This window comes from Stegodyphus dumicola, chromosome 9, assembly GCF_044657685.1.
Source record: "Stegodyphus dumicola isolate Sdum_Otavi_A_Nest chromosome 9, ASM4465768v1".
Lineage (NCBI taxonomy): Eukaryota > Metazoa > Arthropoda > Arachnida > Araneae > Eresidae > Stegodyphus > Stegodyphus dumicola.
In genome coordinates, this window is record NC_140776.1 from 89,645,673 (window position 1) to 89,672,681 (window position 27,009).

Consider the following 27,009-nt stretch of genomic DNA (forward strand, 5'->3'; position numbering starts at 1 on the left):
ACGGGAAAGGACCGCAGAGAAGCTGCACCAAAGTATATAAGCTCTAATGTTTTTCAACAGCGTTTAATTAAATGCAGTTGTTAGGTACGTTTATGACGAGAGTTAGACTTAGCAATGGCTTTGCTAAAGGTAGTTTTTTTATTCGTTTTTATTAGCAGTGCTAATGCCTGGTTCAGTGGAAAAAGTATGCATTGTTTTCACATCTACTACTATCTTTTACTGTTAGGATTTTTAATATGACAAAATTTTGGATTCTAGCTCTGAATCATTTTCATTATTAAAATTCTATTATATCTTTTAAATTATCAGTTTATATGTATTTAATATATTTGACGAGTTATAATGAGGTTAACCACGAGTTGCATGGGGGTGTTTCATTCTCAGAAAACTTCATTCATTTCTTATGCGCTGAATTTTTATCCTTAAAATAATTATCCTTATCCTCGCACTAAATTATGTACTGCAACAATATGAATCGTATATTTTGTTAAAAGAAGGCATGATTCACGGAAGGCTTTTAAAGCCGGAACAAAAACTGTAGTCAATTTGAGTATAAATCAAACTTGTTAATAACTTTAAAATATTTTGCTTATTTTTCTAATACCACAGTTTACTGATGTAAAATAGCAACCTTTCTGCAAAGATATTTCTATAATTGATTTAAGTTAACTTCGGCGATTACTTTTTAAAGACAAATGAACTTAGAAAATAATTTAAGGGTAGTTTTAAGATAATTGCGGTAGAAGTGAATAAACATCTAGAAGTAATCTATAAATGAAAAATATTTTTCATCGAGTTCCTGCACTGCGTATTTTATTAAAAAATTTATCTGATTTACTCGTGATAAGCTAGAGAAGTTCTCCAGCTTCACCTGAAATAAATTCTAGAAAGATGCCATTTTCTCTTTCCTAACTTTAAAAGTTTCTCAAATTATGCTCTTAGGCACTAAAAATGTTTATTCCTTACTGTATCATGTATCAAACACGCTAGTGATTTCATAATTCTCATTCGATAAGCTTCGTAAACTGCCATATTTTTACTGCATCTAAGTAGTTACTTTACAAAAATTAATCAATTTTTGATCTATTAATTATAGGAAATTATAAAATATTAAGAGAACTCAAGGTTTAGTATGCGAGCATTTGGAATGAGAAACACAAAATTCCGAGTCAGATTAACTGCTCATAGAACAGGAGATTGGTGGATATATATTTGAATCGGATTTATGCAACAGAATGTCTGGAAGAGATGAATGTACAATGTTCATATCAAAATGAGAAATTCGCGGCTCATTTGCTCATTATACTTCAAAGCGGCTGTTTCGTCACATGGCTTTTGTGCAACTACTTGCATTCAAACAAACACGTTTTTAGCTCGTTGCCCGGTTAAGCAAGGACATTTGTGTTTCAAGGACAATTATTCTTGAACAAATCCGGTTCAGAGCTCTAAACCGGGTTTATTCTCAAATAAGAGATGAAGTGCTACAAAATGTCAATTTTAAAATACGACGTGCTAGAACATTACCATTTTCCTCTTGCTTAATGTGCAAATAAGACTTGTAACTGCTGTATTTTTCAAGTCTTACCAAAGTTTTCTTTCAAAAGTTGAGCAAAATTTAGAACTAATTGAAATACTTCTGTATTTCTCATAGCCTTTGACCGTTTACACAATTCTTGAAAGGCACGGCATTATTCTTTACTATAAAATATATATTTGAGCTCTCGTATTACCCTACAAATGTTTTATTCAAAAGGAACACTAATGAAATAAATGTAATCGTTCAGACTTTCTTTACAATGCTAAAGTTAAGACCGAAATCTGATATTATAATCTAACTCATCACCGTATAACTTCAGTGTGCTCAATTTTTGTGTTTTATTTCGCCAATCCTTTTTTTTAAAAAGATCTGAAAATTGTTAAACTATTACGAGGACCAAACCATAAATACTTAATATACCGCCTCTAAACCAATTTATCGGAAACTTGCTTCTATACAATTGACTAATTTTTCAAGAGTCGTAAGCGATCGACAAATTATCCGTGAAGAAGCTCACCAGTGCCTGAATGAATAAAAGCATGGAACGCTGAAAAATCCGAGGCTGAGCAAATGGGCTCGCTGCATGTTGTTTTCGTGGTTTTCCCTTCGTGTAACATAAATACGAACTAGTTTTCCTAGAAAGACTTTCACAAAGGTGTCCTTGGATACTTTCGTACTGTTAGCTGGATTCTATTGACCAACCGGTTGTAAGAGGCTTTTAACTACAGTTTTGTATCCAAACAGCGTTTTCGCCCATTGTAAGAAAACTAGAAATATTCTTTCTCTAAAAAGGCTACGATTTTTAAGACTCTCAGAGTTGCGTATTAGCTACTTAAAAAAACTGTCCTTTCTGAGACTTTCTCTCTCTAACATTGCAATCCAACTCAAGTTTGTAATTAAAGAATATCTTAATCTGTACTTTTTGCAATCTTCGTTAAATTTTTCTCCCATACGTGGAACTTTTACAATATGGGCACAGTTTAGTATTCTGCAGAGAAACTTCGAGCTCTGCATAAAAGTTCTCAACAGTATTAAATTCGAGTACTTACACGAGCTTCCGTTCGAGACTAAACTTTTGATATGAAAAATGTTCTTTATTGAATTTCAAATTTTTAAACTGAGAACTTAATCTTTCAAAAGGTCCCACCAGCGGCCGAGCGGTAACGTCGCTGAACACTGGTAGTTCGGTCCGAGGTTCGCATCCCGCGAACGGGCTGGCTGCATGGGTGTTTTCCCCATCTGTAACGTGTATACGAGTCAGTTTTCCTTAAAAAGTCCTCCACAAAGTCATCCCTCCCTTAAGGCAGATAGCCCTTGAGTGCTTTGCCGTAATCTAAACCAACCAAACTAATCTTTTAAAAGTTAAAATGAAGGCAATAGAAATGGCAGTATGTTGTTAATAATTAAGGTAAATTTAGCATTTGAGAATTTTTTTCTGACAAACGGTTTTCAAGCCAAAGGGTAGCCGTAGTTAGTAGTAGTAGTAGTAGTTAGCCGTAGTAGCCAAAGCCACATGCATGTCCCCGCCGTAGTCAATGGTGGGATACATACGTCCAACACGTAGCGATAGAAAAATTGTCAGCTGTATTATATAATATTCTGGAAAACTTTATTATATGAAATGAATTATATTATATCGCATGATACAGGGTAAAAATCCTTCTTTACGTAACCCAACATTACACATTGAACTCTTATTTCTTTTCTCTGTTCATTTGTGTACAACGAGAACATGAACGTTTTTGTTAAAATTGCTTTTGTAATATGGTACTTTAATGTTATACTGTACGCATTCAAAACTCGGGATATGAAGGTTTGCCGTAAAATTATATGAATTATAACTCTAGACGCATTTTAATGAGAATTTGTGTTTTAATGCTTGAATTCTTAAATAGTATCTTTTTAAAGACAGTTTCTTATATTTGTGCTTTAGTTCTTTTAAAACTTATTGTTCACGAGGTTTCAAAGTTAAAATTCTGTTCCTTGTACTTCTAGCTCAATAAGTGTTCTCGTAGAATCTGAGATAACATTAAAATTTTATGGGTAATTCAAAAATTACTATGACGAACTACGAATTATGTTGTAGTGGAAATGACGCAAATTGTTCTTCATACGATTCTGCAGGTTTTCGTAATAAGCTCTGAAATGAGTTATGCATCACTTGCATTAAGTGCGTGCAACAGTTAATCTAGGAGACAAACCAAATTTAAAATACGAAGTTTCGAGAATAAATTCGAAAAAAGCTCTTTGCCATTTCTTAAATTATTCCGTTAAATCAAAACTGATTACGTTAAAGATCTCTCAAGTTACTTAATATAAGCAATTAGTCTCTGGTTCCAGTGAACGGATTGACTGCATGGAACTTCTCTTATTTGCTATATGTAAAGTGAATATGACCTAGTTTTCCTTGAAGTTCTCCAAGAAGGCCTGCCTTCCCTACGGGTAGGTAGGCTTCGAGTGCTTTCTCGTAAGTAAAAATAATCCAGTTCTCAGTCTTCAATACTTGGATTTCAAATTTTATCATGAACCTACTTGATAGCAGCTGTCGTTTCAAAATGTTTCGGACCTCTTCAGCTGAAGCAAATACTAAACATGCTATCCAAATGCGCTGTAGAAAATTCTATTGATCCTTAAATTATATTTCAAGTATTTCGTATATATCCTGAATATATCTTTAAATGATTTAGAAATAGGCGCTTTTTTTCTCAAAGATCGCTCTTTTGGCAACTGAAATTATTTTATATAATAGCTAATAAAGTATTTCGCTCTAGGAAAAATAATCGTGCCTTTAAGCTAAGCTAATTGCTATTCGTTTAATACATGAAAAAGATACCAGTCTTGTGCTGACATGCCAGGTTGTCTTTGATTTGGCATTGATTTTGAATGCTACATGATGAATTTCAGGTAAAACTAATGCTGTTTCCAATATTAAACCCTTTTGTGAAATCAACGCCAGTTCTTTAAAAACGCTGACTTGAATTGGCGATGTAAATCAACGTATCAGGCTTCTAAAACATATTTACTTTCAGATGTTTTTAATGGGCACTTTCCTAGAACAGCATTCCTCTCGGATAAGTTATCCTAAGTATACTTGAGATTCTGGATTATTAAAATTGTAATGGTGCTTGGCCGCAATGCATATTCGCTTTAGAGATTCACGGCGAGTTTCTCAATGTTTGTATCACTTATGAAGACTGGTAATAAATCAACATTCCGAATATAGTTCCAAAGGTACTGACCATTGCGCAAGAAATTTCTTTTCTTGAATTTTCGAAATAAACAAAGCAAATCTAAAGAAATGTCCAAGAATTCTCAAAATCGCTTTCTAGAATAATTGTTGCGCCTCATTTGAAATTTTTTGTCTAAACATTTTGGAATGAACTCTGAGAAACAGAACGTGATTAAATTTAAAGCAATTATTTTTACGACACATACAAATATTCCTGATTTTAACTGAAGATTAAAACTGAATTACCGAAAGTTCAGAATTTATAAAAAAGCTGTGAAATAAAATGCTTCCTATCCTTCAATTCAGTTTTTTGTCTAATTTCAGTTTAATGATCTAAATTGAATTTAAAACACATTATCAAATTTCGCTATATTATTAAGGGTTATAAAACGGTAATTATTCATACTATTCGTCTACAATTTTAAGCATATACTTATTGTGGTTATAACACTTACAGAATTTAATTTAAATCAATTTTAATTGACAATGGAAATGAAACATTGCTTCACTCAACAATCAGCGTCTAAGCTGGTGTTCATACTCCCCTAGAGTTTATACTTTGAGAAATTTGATCTAAGCAGTACTAGCGGTAATTGTGTAGATCATTGTTTCTTATGCCGAAGTTGCAAGAATACTAGTATCCTTTAGAATGCAAACAGACTAATTTTATGAAAGTACATTTTAAAGTAATTTGCTCCATGCAAGGGTCCGAGACAGAGAATCATCTCAGAAGTTCTGAAAGCTTGGAAAAACTATGAATGGAAATTCTCAGTAATGTTTCGGAATTATTTTTAAATATTTGCACTTATTTTAACAAAATGACGCACCATGGTTATTAATTAGAATTGCTTTTACCTGTTTTTTCAAGTTATTGGTTTAAACTTGAAAAGTGATTTGACTTGATTGAACTTCAGATTTACAGCTTATTTTAAAGCGTTTACTCTTAAAACTGGCCTGAATATCTGATTTTAGCACTTCTCAATGTATATACTGTAAAGAATGTTAAGGTATTCTGGTTTACCTTCCCTTGTTTTCATGCTAGGCTCTAACGAGTTGAATGGTGTCTTTGCTGCGAAAAATCCTTGTATAACTGTACCATTAGGGGGCGTAGAATGGATTCTTGCTCAAAGGAGACCAGACTATGGATGGAAGCAAGATACTCATCGAGCTATCATCGCTTTGTCCGTCAATGGATGGAAGAATGTACCTAAATCGGAGATTCTCCAGTCAGAATTACAACTCTGTGTCGAGATTACAGATGCACTTATGAGGTAAATATATTATTCTTAATTCAGAATTTAGTACCGAATTTCTTTTAGTATTTATCAAAGCAGTCGTATTCTAATTCGGTAAAATTTGGTAAAATCCAACTGGCCTAGTGGCTATATGCTAATTTTTATTCATTGCCAAGACAAATTTGAAACTGATTTTTGTTTTAGTACTATTAAGAACCTACAAACGTTAAATTTTTTGTAACTAGTAATAGTTGGAACTAGGAAATACCGTTTTGCAACTAGAAATGGTCAACGTTTTTCAGTTAAGTACGTGTAATGCATTTTTAATGAGCTGTTGACTATTTTTAAGAATTTAATCAGTAATGAGTGCTTAGCATATTTTCACTAATACGAAACAATTCGTTATGGAATGAATTTTAACGAATAGAAGTTTTACAATAAGCTATATATACGTCTGCGATTAAAACAAGTGAATCTTAAGTTGTGAGGTAATTAAGTTACACTAGAATCTTCCTAAAAACAAATTTTCATAAAAACATGCATTAAACTTGCATTGGTATTATTCGGTTTTGAGGGCCGTAAAAAATCGTCAAACTATTGTTGATGACAGTGCTTCCAAAAATAATTGCGGCAACCCTAACGCAAGAAAGTATAATAGTAAATGAATATCTAAGATTGATGTTTTAATTTAGATGAAAAGTTAATTTCGTATAATACTTTATTATTATAATTTATATAAAAAGACTACACATGATTGAATGGAAGCATAAGAGTAAATAACCTTGTATTTCAGATCATTATTATAATTTATATAAAAATTGCTAAACATAACTGAATGGATGCCTGCATTGCTATTTCGCTACCGAGTTATCGTTAAAGCATAATTTCATCTCGTTGGTTGTTCAAACAATTTTCTATAATGAATGATGCCTTTTCTTTGAAAAAATTCTCGTAAAGTGCAGAATCGCCCACTTATTTGTTCGCCGCTTTTTACAAAAGCTAAAAACAATTGGATTTTTGTCAATTTTCTTTTACTTTTTGAGTGAAAATAGGTCGATGTGTACATAGGTAAGGTCAAGGGTGTGCGAAGTGCCATTTTTGTGCAATTCTGGGATTTTTTTTTAAGTGAAAATAGGTCGATGTGTACATGGATACCGAGTATGTGCAATTCTTAAAACCGCGTCAAGCAGTACGTAATTCTGCACTTTACCCCAAATTCTATTGCAGACTTTTCGTCACGGGAAATTCCCAAATTGTTAAATTCATAAGATATCAAAAATGGATTTAAAATCAAAGTATTTAAAAATTAAACTAGTATTTCAATGGCGTCTTAAGAAATATAGAACTATATAAACTTACGCAATCTGAAATCAGCGTGCATGCTAGATTTGGTGCGCTGTTAAATGGGCACGTTTGCTAGATTTGGCGCTTTTGCGCATACATTTTCGCTGCAATTTTTTTACGATCCTCAAAACTGAATAGTACCCTTGCATTTCAGCTGTTTCTGATTGATTTATTTTATACCCTCAAAAATACCGTATGGAAATTTGGAAGTAAATATAAAAAATGTTTAACATTCAAATACTTAAACTTTAAAATTTGGTTATAGGAATTGGTTCTGCCTCTCCTAATCTATAAAAATTAGCATTTAATCGTATAGTTTTAGATGTCATAATATCCTCCAAGCACTATGCCAACGATGTGCTTGTACACTGAATATATCGTTCAACGATATTCTTAGTTCTTTCTTCTACATTAAGTTTCAAATTAATTTTACCCCTGAATTCATGTAACTGTTTCGAGACGAGACCATAAGTTTTCAGGGAGTATTTATTTAGAGAATGAGTAGGACTATTCGGTTATTACTAGGAGTAGACCTAAACGATCTTGTGTACTTTTTCTAATCGGATGACGAATTTTATTCAGAGATCAGCTGACATTGTCAAATGTAAAATCAAGGCCGTTTTGAAGAAATGTAAATGTGTAATTTTAACACTTTACCGACTGCTAGCGGTTCAACAGCATACGCGCGTCCGACCGACCGCTCAGCCGCAAATTCTTCCTGTCCTGAATAACTCAAGACAATCTGATAAATCGTCTAAATAACTCTCCAGTACCATTTTTCGCTCATCGTGAATGGTAAATTTTTAAACTGTGAAAATGTGGGAGTTTACGAAGCAACGCACTTAACGCAAGTGAGCAATGTACTACCTCAGTACTAAAAATGCAGATTATGTAAAAAATGGTAATTGTTTATCGCTATGGCTACAAATTGATAGGCTATTTTTAGGTAGCTCCGAGAAAAAGCTATCAATAGGCTATTTTTAGGTAGCTCCGAGAAAAAGCTATCAATAGGCTATCGGTTGGTAGGCGCTGGCGAAAAAAAGCCGATTGATAGGCTATCGGTTGGTAGGCGTTGGCGATAAAAAGCCGATTAATAGGTGATCGTTCGGTAAAGTGTTAATATTGTTTTGTTGACATAGTTGAGAATTGCTAAGTTCAAATAGGTTTATATAGGAGTCAAGTTTAATATGTTCAACATACCACATGCTTATTGCTAAATATTTCGATAAATTTTAAAAAGTGTAAACAAGTAAATACACTTAATGAGCTCAAATTTTAGATAAAATATTTAAGCATCTTGATCTAAGCTCATTTACAGAGGGTGTTTTCACATTTTTAGAAAGAATTCGGGACAGTTTAATATTTAAAATGTAAAGAGCATTTTTTAAATGTTTCATATGATAGCTTGTTTGCTGTATTATAAGTCCACATAGTAATTTCCATGATGGAAAGGACTTTCGTAAAATTTCCAAGGGTATCGATTTCCATTCCTCTTTCGTTACCTTCCAGAACCATAATCGTGGTGACTTTGCTCTTGAAAAAAAGCTCTTAAAACACCAGAGCCACAATAGTCTATACGTGAAACATCAGCGGACTTTGCAGGAATACATTGAAAAGGTATATACGTAATATTTATCATTCATTTTTCAAGGAATGCAGTGGTACTTTTTGAAGTATTTCTTGCTTCGTCTTCATGACGTTTCATCCTTTGAATGTCATTTGGATAAAGAAATTGAATTTCTTCTGTAATTGTTACGTAAAACTTCCTCTTGATACTACGTTGAGTTTTTTAACATTTTTTCAGCTCTTGTAATTTTTAATTTCCGCCTATAAGAGAATATAGCGACAATCTTAGACCCCTTACGTAAACTTTCTTTGCTCTAAAGAAACCAGGTCTGTACATTTTCTTCTGTTTTTTATAATAGGCCTTTTTTATTGCAACCGTTTTGGTAAACCCATGGTTTATCAAGACTTACAATGTGTTTCTCTTTACCTCCTGATAAATAGTTTTATTAGGAGTTCTATAAATATTTCTACACTTAGCCGCATGCCTCGGCCAAATCAGATTAACATTGTTTTTAGCTTTTTAAAGTTGTCAATCTTGGTTTATTTTAATTGTTGCTACAGATGTATTCCGACTGATTTCTGCTTTAGTGAATTTTCTCTTGATACCGAAGGTTTTGTGTTAGAAATATTACAAACAGAAAGTACCTTTTTCGGATGTTTGTTTGGAACTTTCTTTCCATGTAGAAATAATGATTGAGGATTTTTACTTTCTGAGTAACAATGTTTCTTTTATTCACTTAAAAATCTAATCGTAATACCATGCATTTCAAAAAGTTTCTGAAGGACCAGGAAAATTTCACCTTGGGAAGCACAAAAACATATCCTTCAATTCACAGCTTGTTTACATGTGATATTTTGAAAGAATAAATTTGAAAGTGGCACGATATTTCTCGTATCATAAGCTACTGCTAAAAAGTATTCCAAAGCATTTATTTTTATTTCTTTATTGAAATTAGAAAAACTTTCGAATTTGATTTTTAGAATAAAGTTTGTATGTATTTCTGAAGTTGTATTGCTGCTTGGTAGTTCTGTTAGAAGTTGCTCTGATTTTGAGAATTAACACATTTGTTTTGTTTCTATTTTCAGAGATACATTATATCCAATGAATGCAAACGATTTAGCTCTTTATGTGCAGTCTCTGATTGCAATTAACAAGAATCCGAGAAATTTCCATGGCTTCGATTTAGTAGGCAAACTGCTCAAGTTGGTAAAGGAGAAGAAAGATAATCATCCTTTCCTAGTACTGGCTCTCTGCGACGCGAATGCAGCAACTCTAGATCATTTCTCTAGTATCCGGGAATATTCGAAGAATGAAAAAGCTTCACAGTCCAGGCTTAAATATGGTATACTTAATTTAACAACTTTTTATCAATGTTAAAAATTGTAGCTTATTTTACTGAATTTATATTAGATTCCTTTTTTCATGGTATTAAAGGTTCGTCAGATTTTCATATCCTTCCATTTGATACTGTATCACTTTGAATCCAAGCCGCAATAAAGTTTTTAAAATAGCAAAAATTGGAGAAAAAGTAGCCGCCTTTGAATTTGAGACCAGTAGTATTTTAAACTTTGGAAAAACTTAAAATTTGTATTGATTTTTAAGACCAAATGGAAAAGGAAAATTGTCAGAAATAAATTTCTGAAATATTCATTTTTAATTTAAGACACTCTAACTTTGTGTTAAAAATCTGAAAGGAAAGTGCAGCTCAAATTCGAAGTAATATGCTAAACCCATATTACATCGCATACAACATAATACATACGCATTAACGCGCTTTTTAACGCATAAGGGTATTATAAAATGTCTGATATATTAAAGCCAGATTCCGAAAATCCAGTCCACTAATTCTAAGCTTTACGAGTTTCGAATATCTGAATATTAGTTTTTAAATATAGTAGCTATGACTTTCGTGAGTTTTCATATCATTCTTAGATTTGATAGCAGCGAAAGATATGAAAAATTTATTTAAATCATGCATTCTGAAGCTGATATAGAAAGCTTGATACTCAGTACCTAGTTCGTTGCAAAACTGGTAGTCAGTTACCATAATGCTAAAATCAATCTTATTATCTAGCTTATACTATCTTCATATGCTAAACATTAAATGAAATGAGACTTTACTGAAGTCAAGTGTCGGGGTAGCTAAACGAAAATGTGTTTCAACATTATTTCTATCGCCGTTTTTTTCCCGAAATGCATAGGAAGGCGGCATTAGCCGAGCAGCTAACCGATTCTCGTAATTTTTTCAAATTCTTTATTTGTGCAACCTTGGACAGTAAGGGCTGTATATTTAAATTTTTTTATATCTTTCAAATAACTTTCTATTCTATGCTGACATACGTAATAACTTCTTTTTTCCGTAAAGTTCATGACAACAACTTTTAAATATGCACACAAAATCTAGCTAGTCTCAAATTAAAATTTAACACTCATAAGATCGAAATTAGTTATTCATAAATTAGCTCGGGCATCTCATCTCACGAAAATATTTTAAATCTCAAAACATCTGGTGCCTAGAATTTTGGGCGTGGACATTGAGTAACACATTAACACTGCAACATTTTAATGCTGTCAGTTACCTCAAATGCTGCCATGATAGCCGCCATGACCGAATTATATTTTTAATATTTCCAGTCAGAAGCCTTCTTAAAAAACTGCTTAATCTGCTTAATGATAATGAGTTGTGGACTTGACCGATAAACGTAGCGAAACTTAATTTTCTAAATTGGACATTCCTTAAGCGAAATTTAGGAAAACAAAAGCTTTTATTACATGTTAGTATCTTAAAGTATATATTTCGCAATAAATTTTATTTTTAGAATCTAATTCATTTTCGTATTTGTATTGGTATAAGATACTGTTTACAACAGATTCACTGCAATGAAAATAATTGGCCTTCATGCGATTTTTGTTTGATTCAATTTATTCCGCAGTTCACTTATCACTTTAGCGATGCTTGCTATATGCAAAATCTATAGTTTGTTTGAAGTAGTTATAGTTTGCTTTTGTTTTAGATTACGAAGCTTTGGCTCTTAAAGCTTTTGCCTGTGGAAGATTGAGCGAACATCTGAAAAAGTACGGAAATGAAATTGATCGTTCCGTTAGAAACTTGATCAGTCGTCAGAATGACGATGGAAGCTTCGGAAATATTTATACTACAGCCCTGATTGTCCAGGTGAGTACTTAATTTTGAAATAGGGAGCTACGAAATGAAATTGTAGATGTCTATTCAAAAAGTGAATTATGCATGAAAGTATGCTGTCATGTTTTCAAAGTTTTAATTTGGTATATTAAAATGAAAGATTTCTTTTGTAATGTCTTATTTACGTAGACGGAAAATCGCGCGTTCGAAATTGGTCCACAGGACTGATATCGGTCCTTTGAAGCTGGCCTTTGAAGCTCGATGATTTCACCGACGAATTTTTAATAGGATTTCTCCCTAAAAACTTATTGTTTGAATTTAATATTTGTAATCGTATACTTTTATTGCTTCACAATCTAATATTTTAGAAAAGGCCATCAATGACCAACCAAGTAAGAAAATTCAACATGAATATTTTGTTCCGGATTCCAGGCGAATGAGCTGACTGTTTGGCTTTCAAGTGTAACATGACTACTAGTTTTCCCTAGCACAGTGGCTTAGCTAGGGTGGGGCAAGGAGGAACATCTGTCCCCGGGCGCAGTATTCAAGGGGCTCCAAAATGATGCAACGAAATTTTTTAAAGAAATGTTTTCCATTCTTGGCACACAGAAAGGGGCGCAAATTCTTCAGTTGTCCCCGGACGCCGGAAACTTTAACTACGCCTCTGCCCTAGCAAGTTTTCTGCGAAGGCATTTTAAGGTGGATAAACTCTGCATCATTCGCCTTGCTTATTTTTCGATAAACCTTGTTGTCCACTTTTTTTTCCGATTGCGCATTAATTTTTCTCCGTTAAAAATAATTTGCGTTGATCCAAAAACATTAGTAAATAAGCTTTCAAAGTGGACTGAACCTACCAGTAATTAGTTGAGAAGGCTGTTGAAGAGTAGTTCGACACTAGTCCAAACCCTGGCGAAAAAACTGACTGCATGGCTATTTCCGTGATTTTTCTCGTATGTAATGTGAAAACTATTAGTTTCAGGCATCTTTTTCTTTAGGAAGAAAGTACATGCATGTGTTCTCATGACCAATTAAAGACTAGACTGCAAGGAAAGTGAGAAAAATCACCAAAATGTCATCTGAAACTAGCTTATTCATGTAAATAGTTAGTCTTATGTCCCTGATTCTGAGTGTTTTCCATCGCTAACTATGTATGCAGAGATATATGATGGATATATCCGAAAGAAAATTTCTGAAAATATTTCAGTTCAAATTGGACTTCGGAAAACTCAACGGAAAAGTAGGATTCAGATTATGATCGGATTCTGATTATTAGTCGCATTTAGTTATTTTAATAAAAATACGAGTCGGAAACTAAACTCTTAATGTGTGCGCATCTGCATAATAAGCAAAGAAACAATGTAAAATGACAAGTATTAATCACATTTAAAAAATTAATGTGAATATTTTAATCTTGCCTATTTAATTTTAAAATGAAAATTTCAGAATCTTTTGCTTTAAGTATAGCAGTTAATTTCATAAATTAGATTTTTGCTAAATCTGACGTTGCTCTAAGTCAGCTTTTCTCAGTAGCCAGCGGATCACAAGAGGTTTAGAAACCTGCCTTTGTGGTCCTACATTTATAAAAATGTCCCCTTTATAAACGAAATTACAAAACTTTGTCATTGCTTCTTGTTATGACTCGAGTACACTTGCAGTTGTATTAGCAAAACTAAATTAACTATAAATCCTCAATGCCCGTGAGAATGGGAAGGGGCTTATTTGAGACTTGCTTTAAAACAAATTATTCGCCATTTCCAAACTTGGAATCTCTTTTAAAAAATATTATTGGAAAACTAGGCAAATGACATATTCGCATATCGAAATTCTGAGGTCAAGCTTTCAAACTTATTTTCCAAGCTGAAAATAAGTGTTTTCAGGAGTTCTTGATTCTTTTATTTTGAAAACACTGTCATTGAATGAAAGAAAAATGAATTAAAAGTTTCAGAAACGTTTCATATTAATTGTAGAATCTTAATCGTTCGTTATTTTGTAGCCTTCAATGTTGTCTCTAGAAAACTTAACACAAATGTTTCTTTTATATCATGGAGTTAATTAATCGGCATATGAATTTATAGACTAAAATTGATTCTAGAATTTACCCTTTTCAAGGCTCTAATAGCGAGTGGAACAAACCATCGGTGGAAGAAAGACGAAGCCTTAAGATACCTGAAGAAGGCATCAACAGCCTATACGAACATGGTGTTTGCTTATTACATAGAGCTGGCTCTTAATGCAGATTCTGTCCCATTTATCAAAAGTCTTCACCCGGATCTTAACACAGGTATGGTATAACTGTAACCATTCCATTCATTCTCTGTTGTATCGGGAAAGCGGATGTTACGAACTTTAACGTTTCTCAACCTTCTTATCCTTGAAGTACTTTTACGGAAAGTATGCAACTTTCTTTTGTAAATTTTAAATCGCAAAGAAGACATTTTTTCTGATTTATTAAAGTTTAAATAAACAGTAATTCACGTTTTATCAAGTTTATTAACCCTTTGCACTCAAGGCCTTTTGGCTCGGGCGAATCTTCAATTCGAGAGATTTTCCGCGTATTTGGTAAATATCCTATAGCCAATTTAAAATGATTTGTCACACAATTTAAAGAAATCTGGCTCTTTTATATCTGAAAATATTTGGGGTTCTCCGGCTGTTCCGGTCAGATACAAACTGTATTTTTTGTTATGTTTCTTTGGAATCTGTGCACATTATTTTGAATTTTCTATCTTTTCTGCGGAATCACTGTCACTTTGATATTCACTATCTATTACCTCGGTTTTTCGTCGTCTTGCACCGCACTTTATCGCTATCTTCATCACTGCTTTCCTCCTTTCGATGGTCAAGCAGTCTACGCATTAGATTTATTTTGTTCTTCAAAGAAAAATCGAACTCATCTTCACTTGAACTGATTAATCCATTGTATTCCATGCTTAATGGGCTTCATAAATAGCAACAGCAAATAATTACTATTATCATGACTCTAAGTTCAAACTAACTTCGAAGACTCGTATATAACAAATCTAAGAAAGCTACTTGGTTAAAGGTTGGCAGTTTTATGCATGCGTTATTGAATACTCATGAAGCGATATTACTTAAACCTAAAACATCGCTACCGCTCGAATCATCTCATCAAAAAAGTGACCGAGAGTCATCAAGTTACCGCATTAAAGCAGCTGATGACGAAGATCAAAGGATTAAATCAAATCGAAAAAAAGCAAGAAATTTTACATGGAAGTTTTCTTACTCAAAGTTGTTTGAAAGCGAAATAAAATAAACATAACACTGTCGTTTATCTTTCATGTAAATACGAAAATGTAAAAAAAAATAGCATTGAAAGGACTTAATAAATCTGTAAAATGTCAAGGATAGGTCATAAAGTTTGATCTTGGCGGGCAATCAGATTGTTATACGTTAAATTCTCGAGCAGCACCAGCTGAGAAATATGGCTTTGCTAGGTTTATTCATTTGTGGCTTTAGTCTCTTCACTGAAGTTTTAATCTAGACTAGATCAGGGGTCGGCAAATGCTGTCCTTCTAATTGCTTATTTCTGTCAGTTATGAAATCTTGTGTAAAAAAAAAAATTTCAACTTTTTCCTACTTGATTTTGTAAGCAAACTGCCGAAATGAGTAGCACGAGTGAGAATTTAAGACGGTATACATGCGCATTTGTACCGATGACTATAGTGTTCTCAACTTAAAATGATGGCTAGTAGATAATGCTAGAAACATGTGCTTCTGCCTAAGAATGTAGTCCTTTCATTTCTAGCAGCTTTAATTTAGAAGTTAAACAAAATAAGATTACTGTACAAATCACTGATCACAGGAGGGACACAAGCTTAAGGAAAGAACATTTCGCCTCCAAATACGAAACGGTATACATGTCGATGATTTGATAACCTAAAGGAACAATTTCATTTTTGGCATATTTGTACCAAAAATGGAAGTTGAACAGATGAATTTCGATTCTTGCGCTTGATTGTATGCAATTTCTAAGCACTGTTAGCTACTCATAAATTCATGCGTCCCATTCATCTCTAGAAAACGATTAAGGTAACTTAAGCAAAAGATAATGTTTTGATAGTTAGACAATAGAAACGGCTACACAAAATACATTGCTCGATGCATTGCAATTTAAAAATTTCTACCGGGAGATATATTCTCGTCTATCGCGTTCTGTAAATGATTGGGACACCGCAGAATATCGTCATGGCCCCGCCGCATTATGCAATCAATCATTTTTTGGCCGCGGTTAAGTGTTTGTGGGCTCCTGTCCTAGATGAATCCTTTTCACACACTATTTTTTAATATATGCAAAAAGTACTTCATCCATATGTAGTATAAAGCTTTCCTACTCCGCTTTCACCAAGATAAAAAAAATTCGTGTAGATTTCTCTACATTAATATCCCGGTTTCAAGCGGCTGCTTGGGAACTTCAAAGAGTCTTTTCAAGTAATAAGAGTAATCAGAGATACGCTAGTGCAGGTAATAATAAAATTTGACAGCGATGCGCTGCTGGTCGAACTTCTGAATCGGCATAAATTGAAGTTTTTGATATAAATCAATGTGAAGTTAACTGTTTTTATTCGGACTAGAATCGCACTTAAAAAGCGAAAAATATCGCATTTGCAGCTCTAAAATAACGTGTAGTTATAATAAAAAGGTTGAAGTTGAACAGATTAATTTCGGTTCTTGTGCTTGATTGTACGCATTTTCTAAGTACTGTTAGCTACTTATGAATTTAGGCGTCACATTCATCTCTAGGAAACGATTAAGATAACTTAAGCAAAGTATAAAATGTTTAGATAGTTAGACACTAGAAAAGGTAACACAAAATATATCAATTTTTTAGATTTGATTTCGTATCTTGCATTGAGCAAATTCCCATTAACGAAAATGTATGGAATTAAATAGATGATTACGAAATTTGAAAACAAACTGCTAGGTATGAAAAATCGTCGTAAATTCCCGAGTTCACTTTGAATTTTGGATTTGCAGCATGAAGCCTGGAATTCTTGGATATTTTCTCTTCCAATTACTGCTTTCAGAATTGGCATTCGGAAACGAGAAACAAGCTACTTATATGCCAGTTTAGGGTTGCCAGATGTTTGGATTCTTGATAAAAGCAGTAACTGTTATCAAGTCTTTTGGGATTTCAGTTTGTTAGTTTTCCTTTCTCAAAATGGAATTTTTCAGATGAAGTAGGAAATGAGTTTAAATCTTTAGTTTTCCCACTTTACAGCTGGAAAAATTCTCTAAATTTTACTTCTTGCTACTTTATCCAGAAAGATAAGCTACTTTATCCAGAATTTTATTTTATTTATTATTTTTTTAGTGTACATTTATCTATGCACAGTTGGAAATTTGGCTCCATTTGGTACTTCGCATTCATCCAAGGGAACTACAGACGCTAATTTGGATGAAAACTTTTGCTCTGAAGAGTAGTTTGCACATGTTTTTCTCTTTCGCATTATTAGTCTGTTACTTTAAAATAAGAACAATAAGTTAATTTCCGCCAACAGGCCTTCGTAACCACGAGAATGACGACAGAGGTATTGTATTCCCCCCCACATTCCATTTCTGTTTCGAGTTTTTTTAAGAAAAGCTCATGAATGAAGGCTGAATCGAACTAAACCGAAATGAAGGAGCATGTTTTGTGGTGATCATGATGCGTATTACGATCGCAAATAGAAAAGACTGGCAACGGCCTTGAAGTGCGTTTTTTAAAGAGGCTATAGTACCAATCCTTGCAATAAAGTGTGCCAACTGATTTCAAGTAGATCCTAAATTTAGATCTGATTAAACGTATAGCCACGAAAATCCGAAACATTCCTGAGAATGAGAATATTCCAGGAAATTTCTAGGATCATATTATTAAACATACATGCAATATCTCAATATCCGATTGTTTCATACGCCAGAAATATTCCAAGGGTTAATATTTACATTTTCTAAATACGTTTTAGAAATTTAGATAAGCAAAAAGCAAATCTGTAACTTTATAAACGTCTAAAACTTCTTGTTTGCATACAAAAAACCATCACAACCCACTCCTTTTCAAGGCTTGTTATGCTTTTTACGAGATTTTTTGCAATGTAAAGGAATATTTCCTTGAAATGCCTAGAATGTTTAACGTATATTCTTTCCGGTAGATTAAAATGTTGCAAACTGAATATGTTTGAAATGTCTACGAATATTCTTCATAAACAAACTTTGTTGGAGGTATGTCAAGGAAAGATATGACATGAAATGGAAATATTACTGGGATATTCGAAGTTGTGCAATGCAAAAATGTAAAAGCTGCAGACGGGAAGTATTTATTTGCCCCTATTGAAATATTGCCATGGTATAATTTATTTTCTCAATATGCTTGCTGAGAATAAGACCGTTTCGCCCCTTTTATCGGCCAGAAAATATGGCGACACTGTGTTAATTTTAAAATCTATAAAACTAATCTACAGTTATGGTTTTGATCATCTATAGATGTGGTCTGAAACCTTTAACATCGTTGCTTTTGTTTGAAAAATAAGATCACTTCGAAAGGTGGACACATTGTGTGACGGCTGATAGTTTTGATGTTTATGCTAATAATTGAAAATGAATGCTTGTGTAAGAGTTCAAGAATGAATTCTGAGTAAGAGACTAAATTTCGCTTGAAGACCTGCAATCGATAACCCACTTCCTACTTAGCCCTCCAAAGATTTTTTCAAGCTATTTTTATACAACTGGTTTGCATTTATTTAAACATTTATTATGCTGATATTTTAACAAATTGTTAAATATTTAGATATTTTTGTTTCTCTAGTTCCACAAGCCCCGCCAGCTAATATTCCAAGCAAATTCTTGCATTATTCACTTAGGAGTAGTGACTATCCAGATGTCTATTATACTATTGGACTTAAAGTTCCTCGAAGTGCAACATTCTTTGATGTTATGAAAGATTCTACTGTCTGGAACCCTCTTTTCAGGTAAGCCTTCAAAAGAACTTTTAGACAATTAAGCAGACTTCTAAATCTGCTTTACCATAATAGGCTACCTGCCTTTCGGTAAAGCTGGTACCGCTGAAAATCTTCTCAGAAATGAGATGTAAAGTTTGGCTCTTTCATTTAATCTTTCAAACGCACCGAAATATTTATATGCTAGAATCAAGTAAGCTTCAAAATGTTGAGATAGCTGTCTGTGCTTTCACCTATGTGCACTATATTCCATTACAAAGACCTTTACGAAAGCATTCTTCTCCTTAGGACGGTATTCTTTATATTACTTAGTTAATCCAATACAATGAAACCTACGGTTTGGGAAACAAAGGAAAACTAATTTTAGCAGAATATCAAGGACAATCTAAGATGTTTTCTATTTAAAATGCCGGTTTATTAGTTGAGGATGAGAGCAATAAGGACTCTGTTCCGTCTCGGTTAGAATATTGTCTATTTGTACTGGCTTAACGTTTGCAGCGCCAGGTAATGTCAGTGGCGAGAGCCCAGTACTAATCAGTAAGAGTTAGGCAGGCACTCTGCCCACGCCGAGTCTTCTTTCCTCTGCCCGATCAAAGCGGCAGTCGGTTGTTATTTGTCATGCTTACACCACCTTTGTCCGTTTAAACGGCATTATTGTGCATGAAAGAATAAAAGTTAAGTTTTTCAACTTGACGTTTATGAATTAATAATATACAATCCACAACTACCAATTGCTATCAACAGACTTTTTTAATTCCTCCCCTAACCGGCAGGTATTGATCCTGTTTATTAAAAGTACTCTCGCCAATATATCTTTAACTACAGTAACAGGCTTATATTTTATTTCAAATAGGGGTGAGTCACGTTCAAGTTTTATTGCTAATTAAGGTTTGGCAAATGGCTGGTTGCAGGTACCGATATTACGACATCAGTATTATGAAGAGTCTTTTAATGAAAGCAGAAGTCGGAAATCATATCGCCAGTTCGTTATTAAATGTAAGATGGCAAACTTAAATGTATTTTTTCAAGACGCTGCTGTTAAAAATGTTGGGGCTCATTTTTACGCCAACAGATAGCTGTAAACATTCTGTCGAAAGGTAGTCTTAAGACTGCATTCAACAATAATTGCGCGGTTAGTCTTTTCTTTTTAATCCCGGTTAGTATTCGTTGCTTAAAATGGATTCGAATCTCAAAAGTTAATGAGCTGGCAATAAATCGAAAGTATGCAATTACTTTAGAAGAAAGGTTAAAAATAACTCGTATGTATGATTACTGAAAAATATTAATCTACCTATTTCGATAGAGAAGACGATGGTGGAAGCTAAAGTTCGCGTTGTTGAAAGCAGGAAAGGTGCGCTAACGTCGATGGGCGCAATCATTACCAATAAGATGTTGGCGCCGCTTTTCAAATAACCTTGTTGCAAACTTGCCAGAGCCTTGCTAGAAACATGCTCACTTCAAGATGGTCTTGCTAGAAGTATCACATTACTGCAACTTAGAGGTGAAGACTAAGTCCGCTAACTGAGATGTACGCTTTTCTCTAGCTGTTGAAGATAGTGATCATAGCATTATTTTCTAGATTTCTGAAAGATTTAGATTTATAGAATTCTTGATGCTATGAGAAACATTCTTGATGCATGGGATGAAGTCAAGCGTACCACAATAAACGCTGAGAGGGAGGGAGAAAGAAAATCTGATAAATCATTTAGAGGTCAGGGAGTTGAACAAGTATAGCAAGAAAAGGATATGCAGATTAGTTACGAGTTGGAAATTAATAACTTTGACATTAAAGAACTTCTTTTGAGTCGCAATGACTTTATGATGGCCATATGCAATTGGATGCGTTCAGAAATTTCGGACAAAATCTTAATGCGTATTGAATCACAAATTCCAAGCATTAAAAACAAGTTACAATAAGTTAGCCGGGGCTTTTAACCGGTCGATATCCCGGTGTCAGTTGGAATCCATGGATTCGAACATCAAGAGGTTTGAGAGTGTATGTGTTCCGATATATTTGGCTACAATTTACATTGACGAAAAGGATTCGACCATAGTATCAACTCATGTTTGTGATATACCGTTCATGGCAAAATTATAAGGTGACTCTGACTACTCCCAGCTTTCGTATTCAAAAGCAGAGTATTTTTCTGCACAACCATCTATCCGACACTGACTTTTCACTGTAGGACCAAATTAGTTGACTCAAGAAATCTTATCTTTTTCATTAACATATATTTCAGGTTTTATTTTTGACATTTTAATAGTTCACATTTAAGTTTCGGCGCGACATTTCCTTCCATTATTACTGTGCTTCCTGTCATTTGGCCCGGAAAGAGCATTTGTGGGGCATTGAGGATTAGCTATGGCGCTCTGAAATTTCCGATCACGATTAAAATCCGCTTCAAGAACATCTTGCTCGATGTGCAGGAGAACTCAAAATATCCTAGTGAAAAGGGCAACAACTCTTTCAAATACTCGAAAAACTAGATCATTGTAGTGCTGCTTCTAAACGACAAATGCGTACTTATTTTAATGCAAAAGTTTTCATTTTAAGATTATTTTGTTGAAAATATTTTTGGAACGATATATGAAAGATGTTTAAGTAATGAAATTGTCTAAACACTGATCATTTTTATCACCAATATGAAATTAAACAATATTTAAACATGTCCTTAAAATAGTAAATGCAGTCTATAAACAATGCAGTTTTCCTATTTATAAGATAATTATCTACGAAGTATTGTAGGCCAATTGACACATTCGATTACTCATCCAAAACAGTTTTCCTAATATACATTTTTCAGAACGATAAAAAAGTAGTACTTAAATTAACTAGTCTAATTTCATGTCTTGCTGGCGAAAGCTCATAAATGGTCAAGTTCCTTTCGCAGTTGGTATAGGAAACCTTTAAAAATCGGAGTTTTCTAAACGAGACTTTCATGAATAAGCGAAGCTTCAGAAACTTGGTTGGTTTCCTAGTAGTGTTTAAGCTGGAAGCCGAACATTTTAATCAAAATAATTCTTACCTCCTTAAAAAGTTGCTTAACTGCCACGGAAACGGTTCTTAAAATTACTTTTCGATTACTTATGTTCCTTCAACGAAATTTCTAAATACTCAAATTATACCAGCTGGCTGTCGTTTCCTAAAATTTAAAAATATTTTCTGCTGGGTATTATGCAAAAGTTGAGTTTTGTAGTTTTATAATACTCGATTTGAAATTTTCATTTCAGCTGTCGGAAAAAGTGTAAAAACTTGAATGCAATTAAAATATATTTGGTAGATTAAATGAATGCAAAGAAAATGCTAGTATCATTGTTGTTTTATATCACTGTATACTAAGTTTTCATCATTCGTATGCGAGATAACTATATAGATCAATTTTACTTGCCCTGAAGAGTAATTTATGAAAATTCTGTATGAATTCTATGAATTTAGAGATTGTACCTAATATCACCCAGATTTTTCGCATGTAATCTATAATTCTGTGAATATTTGCTTTCATTTTAGGTTTAATGCTACCATCGATAGGTATGGTATTCCTCACGTTTATTCAATCTCTGGTAAGCCTAATGATGCAGAAGCGAATCTTTATTGGCGACTCTGCAAGCAACGGAATAATGATGCAGCTCTCAGGAGTGTTAAAGAAGGTAAGCTTTTTAACTTACTAAATTATTTTTATTGTGGTTATGAAAAGTTTTAGAGCTGCTCTTATTGAAGTTTTTATATACAGCCTTCATTTATAAGCACTAATTTATTAGATTAATTTAATCGCTAATTTTAATATTTTATTTCAAATGCAAATGCCGTTATACTTCATTATCTTGGACAATGTGCGCGAAAAACAAATTTTCAGAGCAAAATTTGGATTTTACATTTATTAGTTTCTGTGAGAGCTAACTGCATCTTGATTGCACATGCCACTGAAACAAACATATGAAGAAAATTGTGGAAACGCATCGACTATTTGTCAAATTAATATCTGGTAGATATCTTATTTCAAATTAATTTTTGAAAACTTCAGACTAATGGAAGAATTTATACAACATTGGCTCCCTGTTGGCTCCAAAAAAACTTTTCGTATGTGCATGCATAACAGTGACTTGCATTTTGTTGCGGTGTTAATATTTGCCAAGCCCAGAATAATTGAGAGTTTACCTGAGAAAAGCATTGGTTCATGCGACATTAAATTTTCTGAGATTTTTACGGACACTGGGCTCCAGGGAATACACATAAATTGCATCAGTTATCTATTGCAAAGGCGATGGCATTGTATGAAACTTGGAACTTGTTCGTTTATACTCTTTGATACGCATTCAGATACTAGATTATTTAATAAGTAAACCAGTTTTTAGCACTTTTAACCTTTTCTATAAACAGATTCAACTAGACTTGTTATGGATTCGCTTTTCTCTGTCTGTCGTGGAAAAAATCATCTCGTTAAATATATCTCGTAATTCATTTAGAGAATTAAATTCGTAAATTTCGGTGCTAGGTAAGGAAAGTAAATGGAGCATTAATAAAAAAAAAAGTTGATCTACTGGAATGTGTGCTGGTTATTAGCACTGATTAAATATGGTGTGGTCCTACATTGGTTGGTCAAGTTTTTAATCTATATTAAAGAAAGGAGATACCTGAAATTAATATTTATGTTGAACATAAGAAATAAGCATAATTATTCTATATTCCTTCCTATAATAATCCTTACCTGTTCACCTTGAAACAGTGCCCTCTTTGAAAGCTTGACTTCTTAAAATCAGCATAATACATTTCTGTATTTAATAAATGCACCAGTGCATTTTAGTTTAAAGCACTGAAAATGTAAATGCAAAAGAATCGTAGTCGCATATGTTTGCGTACTATTAAATGCTAAAATGCTGTTATAATCGGAATATTCTCTAATTGTGTATTTTTCTGCTTTCGTCTAACGTATTTTTCCTTTTCAGCTCCTATACATGTTCAAGTGGAAGAAGCTGATTATTTTATCTATTGGTATACAGACAAGTCATGTGAGCAACTTTAATGGACTGTTAATTTTAAGATTGAAATTAAATCTGTTTAAACTTGGAGTGTGCATTTATTTATGAAATGATCGTAAGGCTTAAAACTGAACAGAAAAAATGTTCATTTAAACTAAGTTTATATGGTTTACAAGAAACTTGATGTACTTGTAAAATTTTTTCAAGTGTTGGATAAATCAGAAATAGCATAATCATTTCAGTTGTCGGTAAGCATTTTATTCAATTGGACTTCTAGTTAACGATCGTTTAATTTTGGTAGCTTCATAAGGACAAGCAGTATATTGGCTATTCATTTTAGTTTATCAAATGTTCAGATGCAGTTAAATCACATTTGCATGCTGATAACTATATAAAATTTCATTAGCCAAATTAAACGCATAATTCATTAAATCATAAACGACTGAAACCATTTGTGTAAATTAAATAATTTGGACATCACATATAAATCGTACTTTTTAAATGCGTGTTTGTCTGAATAAAACGGTTATAGGGTTGATGATGATTATTCCGCCGTTATAAAATCCGACCGCCTGATGGACGTCGACGGATAATCGCGTCAGTATTTGTTGGTTGTGCATTAGCACTGAAGGCGTAATGAGTACGTTTCCTCAAGCACAGAATTAAAGAATCATAAGTCAAAAGATTAACTACGAATTCTTTATTTAATAAAATAGGATAATTTTGCTTAACTTAAGCATAACAAAAAGTAATAATGTTCACGGACATTAAAACACTGAAGTATTGAAAAGAATAACTTACATAGAATCCTCATCAGTACTAAATATCATTAGGCTTACCTATTTTAGGCAATAAGAAAAATAAACAGGAACATACTTTGTCATCGTACCTGAAAGAGAAGAAAGTACTACTGGATTAGACCTTTGGCCAGGTACAAGTAGCTAGGGTGAAAATCAAATATACTGCATTGCACACGAGCTTTACTTTCTCTCGCCAATATATACCTTGGCGCACGTTCGTTTCGTATGCCTTTCGAGTTTCATTATGCAAAATACCTAAATTTATGCTAACAGTATTCCTTGAAGTCTGGTCTCTTACTCAATCGCCCGAATGCACGATCTGAAAACAGGGTTTTTAAGCAATGAAGTTTTTATCAAAATAAAAATTGGAGAATTTGGTTACTTATCAAAAATTACATAAACAATAACGCAAAATAAAGTTGAATTTATATTTTCTACCTGAAATCTAAAGCATGTTACTTGGAAAATATTCTTATTGATTATACGTGTAATTCAAATACATTGACAGCTAAATACTAATATTTCAGACTGACATTTAAAATATTTCTAATACGTTTAATGGATCATTAAACAACTTGATTTAAACTAGAAGAGAAACAAGCTAATGTGACAATCAAAATCGTAAAAACAACCTTGTATATTCTTTAAATTCTCCAAAATTTCGAAAACGCAGGATACAATCCGCCACCTAATTACTCATAACGTTAATTTTGACAAATCTTTGGGTTCGAATCTTGGCAAAAAGGTAAATGAGATCTTACGTGAAATTCATTCTGATACTAATATCTCTAAAGCTGATAAGGGCGGACAGATCGTTGTTATGAACAAACACACATATATTACTGGAGTCTCTAAACTGATAAATGAAGGCCCATATTGCTCGGTCCCTAAAGATTCTTCAACTTCGGACCTCACGAAAGTTAAAAGTGCTATCAAATCTTCTCATATTCTGCCAACGCAGTTGAAGAAATCACTTATTCCACCTATTACTAATTGCGCTAGGCTTTATGCTCTTCCAAAAGTCCACAAAACCGGTATTCCTTTTTGACGAATTGTTTCCAACATAGGTAATGCTTCATATCCTTTGGCCAAATATTTAGTTTCCAGATTTTCTCCTTTACTTGCTAACAATATTCACACTGTAAAAAATTCTGTTGAAGTCATTGTTAAACTTAAAAATATTTCTCCACTTCGTTCCATTATGGTTTCATTTGATGTCAAATCACTGTTTACTAATGTTCCGGTCGAAGGAGCCCTAAATTGTCTTGAAACTAGGCTTCGGGAATTTCACTTCACACATACTGAAATTAATGAGTTGGTTTCGCTTACTAAAGTCTCTCTAAGTCAAACCCACTTTGTTTTCCAAAATGCATATTTCCGTCAAGTTGAAGGATTGGCTATGGGTAATCCTCTCTAGTCCGGTACTTGCTGACATTTATATGCACTAATTGGAGATGAAATTATTTGATAAACTATCTTTTCGTCTTTGGATTCGGTATGTTGACGACACTTTCGCACATTTTGACGGTTATAAAGAGGATTTATCAGAGATTCTATCTATTATGAATTCATTTGATCCAGCCATTCAATTCACTCTTGAAATTGAATCCAACAATTTCCTCCCCTTCCTTGATATTCTTATAATCCGCAATGAAACTGATTTTAGCACTACTGTGTACCGTAAACCCTTTGCACTTTGTTTACCACCCTATGCCAAGTCATGCCACCCTGTTAAGCAAAAAATGGCTTCTTTTAACTATTATGTATTCCGCGCGCTTAAAGTTTGTTCCTGTGAATATTTGCTTACCAATGAACTTAATTATTTGAGAGCAGTTGCGATTGACCTTGGATTTTCTCCCGTGAGTATTGATAAAGCCGTTAAAAGATTTTCAGATTCCCATCAAAGAAGACATTCCACTGTTAGAAATAATGTTAATGAGCTTGTCGTGCTTCCATTTTATCCTTCTGTTAGCTATAAAATTGCACGGATTCTCCAGAAATTCAATTTTCAAGTCGGTTTCTCCCCTATTAATAAAATTCACCCTTCGATTCTAAAAGATTGCGTTTCTGTCTTGAATTCTTGGGGAATTTATAGTATATCGTGTCAGTGTGGTATAAGATACATTGGCCAAACAAAAAGCGTTGAAGTTTCGTATCAAGGAACATGAATCTTATGTCAGAAAAGGCGAAATTAACAAGTCTTCAATAGCGTATCATAGTTGGAC

General features: G+C 33.3%; 1 protein-coding gene across 2 annotated transcripts; it reads left to right on the forward strand.

Moving 5' to 3' along the window:
• Positions 1 to 24,074, forward strand: LOC118189718 (uncharacterized protein CG3556-like). Of its 2 annotated transcripts, none has more exons than XM_035360378.2 (8): positions 1 to 129; positions 5,809 to 6,037; positions 9,998 to 10,254; positions 11,927 to 12,087; positions 14,164 to 14,335; positions 18,857 to 19,019; positions 22,516 to 22,655; positions 23,952 to 24,074. In XM_035360378.2, the coding sequence occupies exons 1-8, from the start codon at positions 72 to 74 to the stop codon at positions 24,026 to 24,028; spliced, it is 1,257 nt and encodes a 418-aa protein (XP_035216269.1). In that variant the 5' UTR covers positions 1 to 71; the 3' UTR covers positions 24,029 to 24,074. The 2 variants fall into 2 exon arrangements, with proteins under 2 accessions (XP_035216269.1, XP_035216268.1); XM_035360377.2 differs by having other exon boundaries at positions 31 to 184.
• Positions 24,075 to 27,009: the final 2,935 nt, after the last annotated feature.

Excerpts from the sequence above, each read along its gene's own strand:
- LOC118189718 (XM_035360377.2), top strand. The coding sequence starts at position 115 with ATGGCTTTGCTAAAGGTAGTTTTTTTATTCGTTTTTATTAGCAGTGCT. Across the intron at positions 14,336-18,856 it reads TCACCCGGATCTTAACACAG|TTCCACAAGCCCCGCCAGCT; the intron begins GTATGGTATAAC and ends TTGTTTCTCTAG. Across the intron at positions 22,656-23,951 it reads TCTCAGGAGTGTTAAAGAAG|CTCCTATACATGTTCAAGTG; the intron begins GTAAGCTTTTTA and ends TTTCCTTTTCAG.